The sequence below is a fragment of the Anguilla rostrata genome, chromosome 6 (genome assembly GCF_018555375.3).
Source record: "Anguilla rostrata isolate EN2019 chromosome 6, ASM1855537v3, whole genome shotgun sequence".
In the NCBI taxonomy this organism is placed as follows: Eukaryota; Metazoa; Chordata; class Actinopteri; order Anguilliformes; family Anguillidae; genus Anguilla; species Anguilla rostrata.
This window is the reverse complement of record NC_057938.1, coordinates 28,316,173-28,329,932: the sequence shown is the minus strand read 5'-3', so window position 1 is coordinate 28,329,932 and position 13,760 is coordinate 28,316,173. Positions and strand designations below refer to the sequence as shown.

Below are 13,760 nucleotides of genomic sequence, written 5' to 3'. Positions count from 1 at the left end.
TTTTCACTTCGTTCAACAGATCTGGTCAGCTAACAATTTAGGCTAAATAATGTTCCAACGGCAGGCTATGTTTCCTTTGTGTTCTGAAGATTTTGATAAAATTGGATGATGAAAGAAGTTAAAGAAACTAAACAGAGTAAGTAATTTATGTTGTTTTAGGCTATAGAAACTGCAGGGGGCTCATTTATAAAATGAACTTGCGTGCATACGCCAGTGAAGACCTGACGTAGAGCCACAACCGTTTCCACGGTCAAATCGAGTCATGTTGAAATTTTATAAATCACTACTTTGACGTGATTTTCTACGTACGCGCCACACAGTTGATCTAAAATATGTTTTATACATGAGGCTCCAGATGTAGTAACCTAGTATGAAAGTTCACCGATGTCCTCTATTCTACTGCCTGCTTGTGGAAAATAGGCCAGTTCAGAGGGAGCGTCACGTGCATATTGCGCCCGACAATAAGCAGCTTATTATTTTATGTGAATTATAGGGAAATGATATTCGAATATAATCAAACTCTAACTAATTACAAAAGCTAATATTCAAACTCAATTTCATGGAACTTTTGACAGCCTTAGTGGGGGTGTAGTTGCAGATAAGGGAGGGGGTGCTTGTTAAAAGAATGCCCAGAGCAACAATGGTGGCGCTGCAAAACTCTGTATTCGGCATAGTTGTTGTGTATCGTCTACTAATGAAACTAAAACAAAGCGTTTCTGTTTTAAACTCATACTTTGGTTGGAGGAGCAATGAATGTCTGAGTTGAACAATATAGGCACGCTGGCGTGCCGACCACTAGAGGGTCTGCGTTAAGTGGTTAACATTTGGTCTTCTCATTGACTCGCACTCTCTCTTCATGCATGTTCCTGGTCACAGCCCCGTACTGTGGGGAAGAGCACACCTTTAAGAACCTGGGCTGCATCGTTATCACACCCCATGTGCGTGTGCTTACTTCACCAGTAGCATAACTGTCACTGAGACTACTCCAGCTACCTCCGGTAGATCAAGCCTCACAAGGCATTACTAGTAGATTTAAAAGTTACTCCCAATTATGCCAGTCATCAGGTCTAAGGCTTAATGTTATTTAGTGTTGCTTAGTGATATTGGCTAGCTGGCTACTTCAATAAAGTGACAGAAATAGTGATCACGGTGACAGTTAATTTATGAAATGACAAATTAATTCTGAATGAATTCAACATGTTAACAAACTAGCAGTAACAAGATGCTTAGTCAACCTAAACCACTCACCTTTCTGTTTGTATGACGAAGAGACTGCCCCAGCTGCGTCTGTGTGCTTCAACTGCCTGAGGTAGTCTAATAAGTGAGTACTGAATACACCCCCATCTTTTTCAAAATCCCTGGCAAATTAATTTGACCTGTCCCTGATCTTAGTCTTTATTGATAAATTACACCTCATTAGCTCCTCAATAAACTTTATTTTTGACATTGTTTTCTGCCACTTTTATGCAAATAACTAACTGACCTTCACAATGACACACGTGATGCAACTGTCACACAAACATGTGCGAGAGGTTGTTAACTTTGTGAGTAACTTATTTTACAACATCCATGCAATTCTGCAAGTTCTCGCTGGAATTCTACGGGCGCGGTTCCGTGTGGGTCTAGCCATAGGATGTCTCAGTTAACTCACTCATAAGTGGAGTTCTGTAATATACAAAGCAATGGAGATAAAGTGATATTACATTTAAGTGTAGATTATAACCAACTCCCAAAAAGAATGTAGTAAACAATCACAGTTTATTTTGCATTTACTACAGATTTCTAATGTGCTATGATCAAATTTATGTATTATATCTCTAGTGTAGTATATTCTTGTCATAATTTCAGTCTGTATCCAGGGGCATGGGAGGGAGTTTGACATTGGGGGAAAACATTTAATGCCTAGCCCCTACTCCCACCCAGTCCCACAATAAATATTATCGTTAGTGGAAAAGTTCATTGGTTCCTCCAGAGCCAGCTATGGGTATTGATGCAGACACATTAGCTTCATCCATTCTCACCTGCATGAGCTGGCTTTGTTGTTTCTTTATTGTTCTGTATGCATGTAAGATAACTCCTAGTTAGTAATAGGCTAACAGTAGACACCCTCAAGAATGAAAGTGTCATGTTTAAAAAAACTTCATTAACTCCTTGAACCTTGAATCTTAATCCCTTTAATCTCTGTTGAATAACACTCTTATTTCTGAACATAGAATCATTTTTCTTTTTTTTCATTTTTATTTTTGTTATGCTGTGGAGACTCTGGTCTCTCAAATATGTTGAACTGACGACAGTAAAACCAGATTTGCATTTGAAAGCCACGACTACATTTAGTGAAATTTCGACTGTTTCTTCACTAACAGTGCTAGCTGATGAAAACACACTGCAGTTTGAATACTTCAGAAGCCTCTCATTATTAGTAGATTAGTATTTAGTAGAACTATAACTTCATGCCATACTTTATTGTAATGATGAATCAATGGTTCAGTGAAAGTGAAAGTGCACCTTCTGGGGATGGGGATGTTGGCCAGAAGTCAAGACATTGTACTGTAAGCTAGCTTCACATTCCACATTTTGGGGATTTGTGACTCGTGGAATGTCATGTCGTGGGAGATAATGCAAACTGTTCAGGGACATTTGCGCCTAGCAGACCTGTGGTTACAGAGCCAGGGCAAGAGTTTGTCACTCATCTTGCACCTGCTGTGGCTCTCAGTGTAACCTGAAGCCTTTACATCGCTCGTCAGGTAACCTAACTGTCTTATCATCTAATGTATAGCAAACGGTCCTGATGATAGCCACCGAGTGTACCCACACAATTACTGTACCATGTTGCAGAATAACCAGTTGATTGGTCGTATTAACTAGCTAGAAACATCCGTATCACAGACAACAGCGTAACTGACACGTGAGTTCATGACAAATTAACAGTACATTTTTTTCAGTCAATTAAACTAGACCGGAAATTATTGTCTGGTGGGGACCACATCTGTACAAATAGCCTAAACATAAAACCAGGGTTAGTTGGCCTATTGTCAAGTTTATAGGACCTTAACTAACGTTAGCTATCTCTCCAAATAGTTAACTGGGATGTTGCAAGCTAAACAAACTTTTAAAAGCAGCTTCTACCTGATAACTGTTCGTTTTAGCTTTTTTCTCATCCTTTCCTGTTCCTGATACCCTGGGAGTCTTGCAGGCTCGCAATTATAAGGCTGTGGCCCATCATAAGTATTGGTGAGAGGTTTTCTACCTCATCGGTCTTCACGATGTCAAGATTGGGATTCATATTCCTGTTAACCACTTTGCGCAATGTATCTAGTTGTCTGTACGGCAGCATGCCTAGATTGCTCAGTTCAGACATTCTGTGCTACGGCAACCAAATTATGAGTTGAAAACATGAACTTGGTGTTCTAGCTTTATAAGTAGACGATTCATGACAACTCTGCCAAATACAGAGTTTCGTAGCGCCACTTTGTCTCGCTGGTTGTGCATTTACCAAGCACCCCTTCCCTGCAGTCTCATCTGTAACTACACCCCCCACGCATGTCACACTGGACAATAGTGTCTATCTGGACATACATGAAAATATTCTTTTACCACTAAAAATTTGTATTCCGTCGTAGCAAAGATAAAGCAAACAATAGCCAAAGGTGTGCCAGTACAGCTGTTAAACACGTTGCTCACTGAACAGTTAAATAAAAATTTTAAAAAATTGTACCATGTCATTCTACTGTCAATATCTGTGACTAAATATCGAATAAATATACAACCTTACCATTGGTTTTATGTGTGGAGATGTCCCTTTCGAGATGGGACATAACATGTCTAATTTTACTTTTGGAATAGCATTTTATAGCTCATCGTAACCAAAGGTTTTGTCTCATTATAGCTGCATTACGCATTCAGTCTGTGGTAGAGCTAAAAGATACTGCACCTGGCGAAATTTTGTTGATGACTTTCGTAATTTCTTGGAAAATATTATTATTCTTGAGAAATTCTGAGCATGACTAAGGCAAATGTATGCAGATAGACCTAGCAGATATACTGTTTTCTGGGCTAAGGTAGAACTGGGAAATGGCATTCATTCTCTCTGTCTCTATCTACTGAACACAGATAAGATTTCATTGTCCAAATGTCAGTGTTACTGCTAAAAATTCTTTGGTTATATGCTTTATTTTTGAAATTGAGTGTCTTTAAATAGGTTAATGGTATTTTATTATGAGGGTATTTCACACTGTAACATAAGCGTTCGTTGTTTTGCTAAGTATCATAGTGTTTGTGTTTAATGCACCGGATGTGACCACTACTGGAACATTGCCAAAACGTGGTGGACGGTTGAACATTGTTTTTATGTCGTCCCATACCCATACAAGAAAATATTGCATATTGTAAAGTACAGAAAAACATACGAGAGTTAATGATTACATATTTAGGTACTATACCACATAGTGTGATGTTTCTATATATTTTTAAAAAATATCAATGTTTTACCTTAAACCTTCACATGTATATGCTGTATAATGAATTAAAAGCATTTTTTTCATTTTTGGAGAGATTTTTGATATGTTTCAGGACCCCTAGATATTTTAAGCCACTGTACTGATGGAAAGCTTGTAATTCACCCTTGAAAATGAGGCAACAGTGAGTTTCTTGAGTCAAAACAGTTGATTTGTAATGAAATATATGATTATGTTGTGATTTACAGCAATGCATAATGTAGACATTTTAGACAGATTTGGGTACACTGGGGGAAAGTCCCAAGGGGTTAATGTTGCTTACATTGCCATTAACCGTAGTTCTTGCGCTGTTCCGACTCCCCTGGTACGTCACGTTAGATTTCCCCAGATTTTTGGTGGGCGTGGCCGATATCCTTTCTATCCAGAAATAAGCACAAGTGTAATTCTAAATGCTTTTTAAAATTATTTTTCCATTTTAAAATCCCATTGCTACACCATGTTCATTAATTCACTGGGTATACCAACCTAAAAGATTCCATTCAGTTCTCAGAGCATGTTTCCACCAGGTACTCTGCTGATATTTCTGTACATTATAAAGCAATAGTATGTCCTGTTGACATGGCTCTATGATGTGGTTACCCCATATATCTCATTCTTGCAATGTAAGATGATATACCAGAGCAGACACTTTCAGGTTTAGAGATATACTCAGGCGAACACATTTTTTTAGTACGCGAAATAAAAACATTTCCCTCATAAAATAGGACCTATCAACTAATCCATGTCATATCCAGGCCTAAACTTGGTATTACCAGATAGGGTGAAAAGAATTATGGGTTGCAAGACTCTATTGAGTAAACCTGTTTAACCTCTTAGCGCAAAGCCCCTAGTGGTCGGCACGCCGGCGTGCCGAGATTACTAAACTCAGACATTCAGTGGTACTGCAACCAAAGTATGAGTTAAAAACAGAAACGCGTTGTTTTAGTTTCATTAGTAGACGATGCAGGACAACTATGCCGAATACAGAGTTTTGCAGCCGCGCCATTGTCGCTCTGGTCGTTCCTTTAACACGCCCCCCCCTCTGCAGTTTCATCTACAAATACACCCCCCACCCGTGAGAAAATGAACAATATTTTCGGCATTCATAGAAATATTCTTTCACCACTCAAAGATCGTATTCCATCATAGCAACAAGATAAACCCGACAATAGCCCTAAGATATGCCAATACAGCAGTGAGAAAGCGCTGCTCACAGAATAACAAAATAAACAAGACAAAGTTTAAAAAAATTATACCATGTCATTCTGGGACTAAATATTGAATAGATATACAACCTTACCATTGATTTTACGCGTAGAGATGTCCATTTTGAGTCTGAGTGGTCATATATTGTCTTGGACAATCCGTTTGTGAAATATAAACGCATTTGTGACGCCTGGGTACCTTCCAAAATAGCTGCATGTAATACCAAACGTGTTGTTTACGGCATTGTCATCCTTTTTTGTACAGTCTGGCTTGATTGACAATTCATTTATTCAGTAAGTGAGAGTATAAGCTTTCTAACGATGTATAACATGTCTAATATTGCTTTAGGAATAGCATTTAATATCTCAACGTAACTGAAAGTTTTCTCATCATTGCATTAATTTACCACTCTGTGGTAGCAGTAAAAGACACTGCACCTGACGGAACGTTTTCAACGATTTTTCGTGATTTCTTGGAAAATACTATTATTATTGGGGACTTCTGAGCATAGCTAAGCCATATGTTTGCTGATAGACCTAGCTGGCATCATTTTCTGGAGTAAGACTGAAGCGGATAGAACTGTATCGTTGATTTACTGTCTCTGTCTCTATCTACTACTGAACACAGATAAGATTCCATCATTGCTAGGTAAGTATTACTGCTCAAAATATTTCAATTATATATGTTATTTTTGAAATTAAGTGTCTTTAAATAGGTTAGTGGTATTTTATATAGCACTTTTATCCAAAGCGCTTTACAGTTGATGCCTCTCATTCACCTATTCACACGCACACTCACACACCACCGATGCAAGGCTGCCGTGCAAGGTACCAATCAGCTCGTTGAGAGCAATAGAGGGTATGCACATGACGTTACAGTAGGTGGAAGTCACTGTGGTTACACCCACTGAGTGTCAGAAAGACTACTGAGTGATAGCGTTAGCATTCAGGTTGAATACTGTGAAAACACAAAAAACACATCTAAAATGGGAAAGAGCTGTTGTGCGATTGACTGTACAAATAGATTCAACAAGAAATCGGAGCTATCTTTCTTACAGTAAAAAAATACCTTAAGTTATGTAGGCTACTGTATTGACTACTCATCAATTAAATATTTAGCATCTTTCATTTATATTCTGTGTAACAAGTTTTTGTCAGCATTTATTAAAAAACATCCATGATGATGAGCCTTGTGTTCTACAAACAAAAGGGGGATGGTTAGATAGTATTAGCTAGCCAAGCATATAAATTATTAAGGTATGATTTTACCCAAAAATCCAACATACCTGACACAAAATAACAACCGCAAATCCATGTTTCGGTGCCTGGATTCGAGTTGTTTCTGCGAATTGCCGCCATGCATAGCTTCTCTTTTCTTTAGCTTTCGGCAGTCTGTAAAAAGATAGCTCCGATTTCTTGTTGAATGTCCATGGACCATTGGTTCTTTGGCAAGTTGTAAGGATCACTCTCAAGTCCAACTGCCTTTAATTTAAGCAGATAATCGTTTGTTTTACTCCTGGTTTTGCAGTTTCCTATACTAAAGGCAGCCATGTGGCAGCATGTTTTGCCACTCAGTCCCGACTGAGGGTGCGTATTCAGGTGGGAAAGTGACGTCAATGCATACCCTCTATTAGGGGTTAGATGTCTTGCTCAGGGACACTTCGACACGCCCAGGGCGGGGGATCGAACCGGCAACCCTCCGACTGCCAGACAACCGGTCTTACCTCCTGAGCTATGTCACCCCTGGTATATTTCACACTGTAATGTAAGCGTTCGTTGGTCATTTAGTAGTTGCAACAGTGATGACGTGAGATTTGGAACATAGCCAAAACGTGGTGGACAGTTGAAAATTGTTTTCATGTCGTCCCATCCCCATACAAGAAAATATACGAGAGTACAGAGTATAGAAATACATACAAGAGTTCATTATTAAACATTTAGGTACTGTACCGCATTGTGGGACAATATTTTTGCATTATTCTTTAAATCTGATGTCAATTTTTCATCTTAAACTTTCATAAGGGGCTCATTTATTTGCTTTATAATGGACAAAAATAATTTTATTCATTTTTGGAGAGATTTTGGAAATGTCTCGGGACCCATAGATATTTTAGACCACTCTACTGATGGAAAGCTTGTAATTCCCACTTGAAAATGACGCAACAGTGATTTTCTTGAGTCAAAACAGTTTATTTTTAGTGAAATATGTGAATATGCTGGATTTACAGCAATGCATAATTTAGACATTTTGGATAGATTTGAAGACGCTGGGTATAGTGCTTAGTTTTTGCTTCATAGATCTATAGTAGCTCTACATATCCACCCTTAGATTTTATGAACCTGTGATCAAGAAGATTTTGATCCAGGACATGTATAGTTTAACCTGCTGTATATATGCAATCTCTCAGTATTTTATTCTGAACTAAAAAATTCATTTTAGATTTTTTGCCTAGTCAATTGCATTTGTGGCGCGTTATTTCTTCCAAATTATGAATATAAACTATTCTAAGTTAGTATTGTAAATAGTACAAATGTCTTGCTTCATTTAAGCCATTTTTCAAGTCTCTGTGGTGTTCACATCTGGAGTTATAAAGCTTTAAATAGGGTACCCCCTAAATGGGCAAGGATTGGCCATATTTGGCATGTGCGCTAAGGGGTTAATTCTGTTGTCCAATTATCTATTTTACCTATTTAATTTCCTTTGGATGCTGAAAATTGTTTTTATGAAATTGCAGACAGACGAGTGTTCACCTGGGCTCCCTGTGCACAGGAGACGTCAAGAGGAGGCGCAAAGCAGCACCTGTGGTGGGATCTAGCACAACAGGTGAATTTAGAATTCATTACCCGTGTCTGCAGCCCTCCACGTTCCCCCTCCTGCTTTGACAGTCAGATAGTTATGGAGTTTCTCTTAGATATTGTATGATTGAGGGCCTCCAAAGCTGGTTTTCATTTTCTTATACAACGGCTTGGCTGACTACTCAATTGTGATTGGCTGGCAGGTATGCATTATTTTTCCATATGCGCTCGGCTATGAAGTTGAATCACCGTTCTAAGTTAGTGCATATCAGCGTTCTGTCTTGATAAAACAAATGTGGTCAGTGTTGACTTTTTGCCATAAATTTCTAGCAGGCAAACTGCTAGAAATCATGCTTATATCATACTATCAACAGTTTTAATGATCTCTAAATTATAGTCCATCCATCTATTTCTAACCGCTTGATCCAGATCAGGGCCGTGGTGGCAACAGGGCAAGCAGAGCAGCCCAAGACATCCTTTTCCCCAGCAACTTCTGCCAGTTCTCGGTGGATTCCAAGGTGATCCCAGGCCAGCCGGTGGATAAAATCCCTTCAGTGTGTCCAGGGTTTGCCCCTGAGTCTCCTCCCCAGTGGCCGTGCCCAGAACACCTCCAGAGGGAGGTGCCCAGGAGGCATCCTTATCAGATGCCTGAACCACCTCAGCTGACTCCTTTCAATGCGGAGGAGCAGCGGTCCTATGAGGTCCTACCAGACAGTTGACCTCCTCACCCTATTAAGGAGAGTAAGCCCTGCCACCCTACGGAGGAACCCCATTTCGGTCGCTTATATTCACAATCTCACTTTTTCGGTCACTACCCATAGCTCGTGACCCCAGATGAGCGTAGGGACGAAGATCGACTGGTAAATCGAGAGCTTTGCCTTTCGGCTCCGTCTTCATCACCACTGACCGATACAATGTCGGCATTACTGCAGCCGCTGATCTCCAAATCCCTTTTTACCTCATTTGTGAATAAGACCCCTAGATACTTAAACTCCTCCACCTGGGGTAGTTGCTCCCACTTTACTTGAAGCGGACAAGCCATCCTTTTCCGGGAAAGGACTATGCTTACAGGCTTTGAGGTGCTGATCCTCATTTCAACCATATCACACTCAGCTGCAAACCGTTTGAGTGTGCATCAAAGGTCACGGTACGATGAGAGAATGACATCATCCGCAAACAGCAGAGATGCCACTCTTATGTCCCCAAACTGGACACACTCCATACCTTAGCTGCACCTTGAAATCTTGTCCATGAATACCACAAACAGGAGGGGAGACAAAGCGTACCCTTAGCAGAGTCCAGTTCCTTCTTTGAATAAGCTTGACTTAATGCCGAGAATGCAAACACAGCTCTCGCTTCAAGTATACAGGGCATGCAACAGCAACCCCGGCACCCCATACTTCCGCAGCACCTACCTCAAGACAGCTCGAGGCACACGGTCACATGCCTTCCTCAAATTCACAAAACACATGTAGACTGGATAGGCAAACTCCCATGCCCCCTCAAATATCTTGCGAGCGGGTAAAAAGCTGGTGTGCTGTTCTGTGGCCTGGACGAAACCCGCATTGTTCCTCCTAAATCTCAGGTTCGACTTTCAGTCATTGCCTCCTTTCCTGCACCTTGGCATAGACTTTCCCAGGGAGGCTGAGGAGTTTGATTCCCTGATAACTGGAACACAGCCTCTTAATCCCCTTTCTTAAAAATGGGGATTACCACCAAGGTCTGCCATACCAAAGGTACTGTTCCCGACTTCCACACAACATTGAGGATTCGTGTCAGCCATGGCACGCTAACAACATCCAGACCCTTCAACATTACTGGATGAATCTCATCCACCTCTGGTGCTCTGCCACTGAGGAGCTCTCTTACCACCCCAGTGACTTCTGCGACAGAGGTGGACTCTCAGGAGGTATGGGTGACATAGCTCAGGAGGTAAGAGCGATTGTCTGGCATTCGGAGGGTTGCCGGTTCAAACCCCGCCCTGGGCGTGTCGAAGTGTCCTTGAGCAAGACACCTAACCCCTAACTGCTCTGGCGATTGAGAGGCATCAATTGTAAAGCGCTTTGGATAAAAGCACTATATAAATGCAGTCCATTTACTCTGATCCCCCAGATTGCTCCAGCACAACCTCCTGAAACAAAGCACAGCTTGGGTTCAGATCAGAAAGTTTGTTCCCCTCAATCACACCCCTCCAAGTTTTCCAGTCATTGCCAACATGAGCATTGAAGTCTGTCAGTAGGGCCTTTTCCAGTACCCCTCCAAGAAGGGTGAATACTCTGAACTGCTATTTTCACTGAACTGTTTTTCCAGCAGCCCTCCCACATTCTCCAAGAAGGCCGAATACTCTGAACTGATATAACAGTGAAAGTGTTCCTCTCTGCCAATGCAGCCGCATTCACGTGACTCTGTAGTCCACTGCAGTAAACTCCAAATAAGCAGCCACCAGCCGGGGGCTTGTAAGCCACTGCCTTGCCTCCATCTTGATCTATGATTCTCCTATCCCTCCACAATAAATTACACACAAAGATCACGCCTCTCCATACTTCTTGCTAAACATATGACACTGAAGACATAAAGGAGATTACATGTTGTTGCATCCCTCTTTTAAAAATATCCATATCATGTGATGAAAAACTTCCATGTTTTATCATTTTTGTTTCTCTATTTTGTCATGTTCATTACATTTTTGTCATCATCTTTTATTATTATTATTATTATTACAGTTGAGGCCAAAAGTTTACACCTAGGCTAAAGATATTCAAACTCAGTTTTCCACAACTCTGCACATTTCATGTTACCATACATTTATTTTTGCAAGTCAATTAGGGCATCTACTTTGTTCACATCAGAGGTAATTTTAAAACAATGGATTAGAGACAGATTTATTGCAGCTTTAATTCACTATATCAGAATTCCAGTGGCTCAAAAGTTCACCAAATTCACTGTCTCAGTCTGGAAGATTCCAGAAATTGATGTAATGACTTTTTAAAAGCTTCTGATTGGCCAGTTGTCATAATTAGGAGTTAATTGGCACCTGTGGCTGTATTTTGGGCCTGCCTTTAGAGCCACTGCCTTTTTGCCCTTGATACCATGGGAAAATCTAAGCAACTCAGCCAAGACCTCAGAAAAAACTTGTGGACCTCCACAAGTCTGGTTCCTCTTTAGGAGCAATTTCCAAACAACTGAAGGTATCACGAGCATCTGTGCAAACAGTTGTATGCATATGTAAAAAATTGGAACCACACAGACACTTCAACGTTCAGGAAGGAGGCACAAAATAACTCCCAGGGCTGAACGAACTTTGGTTCGAAAAGTTCAACTGAACCCCAAGACAACAAAGGAACTGGCGAAGGAGTTGGAGGCATCAGGTACCAAAGTATCTGCATCCACCATTAAGAGAAGCCTACATCGCCATGGACTGAAAGGCTGTCGCGCAAGGAAGAAGCCCCCACTCCGAGACTGGCATAAAAAAGCCAGAATGAAGTTTGCAGGTGATCACCAGGATGAAGACCTAGCCTTTTGGAGAAGTGTTCTCTGGTGAGATGAAACTGTTTGGCCATAATGATCAACGTTATGTGTGGAGAAAAGAGGGTGAGGCTTTTAATCCGAAGAACACCGTCCCATCTGTGAAGCATGGGGGTGGCAGCATCATGTTGTGAGGGTGTTTTGCTGGAAAAGGGACTGCTGCACTTCAGAAAATATATGGCATCATGAGGAAGGAGGATTATTTAGAAACACTGAAGCAACACCTCAAGACATCAGCTAGTAAGACTAGTAAAACTTGGTCGCAACTGGGTCTTCCAGCAGGACAACGATCCAAAGCACCCCTCAAAAGTTGTAACAAAATGGCTTAAAGACAACAAAGTGAAAGTATTGGAGTGGCCATCACAAAGCCCTTACCTGAATACCATAGAAAATGTGTGGACTGAACCGAAAAAGCTTGTCCGAGCAAGCAGGCCCACAAACCTGACTGAGTTACACCAGTTTTGTCAGGAGGAATGGGCATAAATTCCGGATAAGTATTGTGAGAAGCTTGTGGAAGGCTACCCCAAGCGTTTAATTCAAGTTAAGCAATTAAAAGGCAATCCCACCAAATACTAACAAAGTGTATGTAAACTTTTGACCCACTGAAAATCTCATATAGTATATAGTAAAAGCGAAATAATCTGTCTCTTAGCTATTATTTTGGAAATAAAGTAGATACCCTAATTGACTTAATTGAAATGTATGGTAACTTGAAATGTGTGGAGTTGTTAAAAACTGAGTTTGAATGTCTTCAGCCTAGGTGTATGTAAACTATTGGCCTCAACTTATTATTATTATTATTATTATGAGGACGGTGATGATTCTTCTTCTGGTAGATAATACGAAAAGCACGTCATTGTGACATTCTTGTCACTCTTGATGGTGAGAGAGGCCTCTAATTATGAATTCAATTACTGTTGACCATAAACAGTTCCCCTCAAAGTGAGTTAAATTTATGTCTCCCTTTGACTAAATGTAAATCAGAGAAGCACTCAATGTAATGGAATTCCATTTAAACCCTATGATCAGCCTGTCCTTAATTTTCCATTCACTTTCGGGGCAGCAACGTTTGAGGGCAGCTTGTTTGCATTAGTTTTAAATTCAGTATTTTCACTCATGTATCTATTCTGCATTAAATTAATATTACATTTTTCCTTCCAAAACATGGCTCTTTTCCTTTTGTGCAAGATATACATTTGATAACTTCTTTGCAATGTTTTTGTTTCTTTCCCCCTTTCATGGGGGGTGCGTATATAATTCAAGTTATTGTGTAACCTCACTAACTGAAAATGATGGTAACTAGGCAAAATTTAGGAAAAGTAGTAAAACGTCTCTAAAACATAGCGCTTCTTAATCTTTGCCACATTAATTAATTCTGATTCTGGTCCTGGTCCTGGTCCTATCTTTGCCCAACAAGATGTTTTTAATAAACGTTTTATAACCGTAGGAAATCTTTTAAAAAATGTACATCCTCTCTATGTTTTAAAGGAACAAACTGATTATATCTATGAGAATGTTGCTAGCCAACCAAGTAATGGAGCTCTTTTCTCCTTTAAACCTTTTACCAAACAGGAGGTTTGGAAATTGGGTGGGGATCTACTAGACAAAGGCGCCCCAAGGGGTGGCCAGGGGGGACCGTGGCCACCATGCTAAAATTACTGGCCACCCCACTGGCCCCCCCAACTGACAAGCCCCAGTCATTGTAATCTCTTTGCAAATGCAAGCCCTTAAAGAGCATATT

General features: G+C 40.4%; 1 protein-coding gene across 8 annotated transcripts in view; it reads left to right on the top strand.

The window, feature by feature from the left end:
• The window catches only part of gpatch2 (G patch domain containing 2), a 99,185-nt gene that overhangs the window by 77,118 nt on the left and 8,307 nt on the right, over positions 1 to 13,760 (top strand). For 3 of the 8 annotated variants that reach the window (XM_064341072.1, XM_064341071.1, XM_064341073.1), the window contains exons 9-10: positions 8,434 to 8,522; positions 8,924 to 9,012. The exons of 2 other annotated variants lie outside the window; for them this stretch is intronic. In XM_064341072.1, coding sequence (XP_064197142.1) covers positions 8,434 to 8,522; positions 8,924 to 9,012 — 178 coding nt within the window. Of the gene's footprint in view, positions 1 to 8,433; positions 8,523 to 8,923; positions 9,013 to 13,760 lie in introns of those variants that run through there. 3 more of the 8 variants (XM_064341075.1, XM_064341074.1, XM_064341077.1) reach the window with 1 other exon arrangement.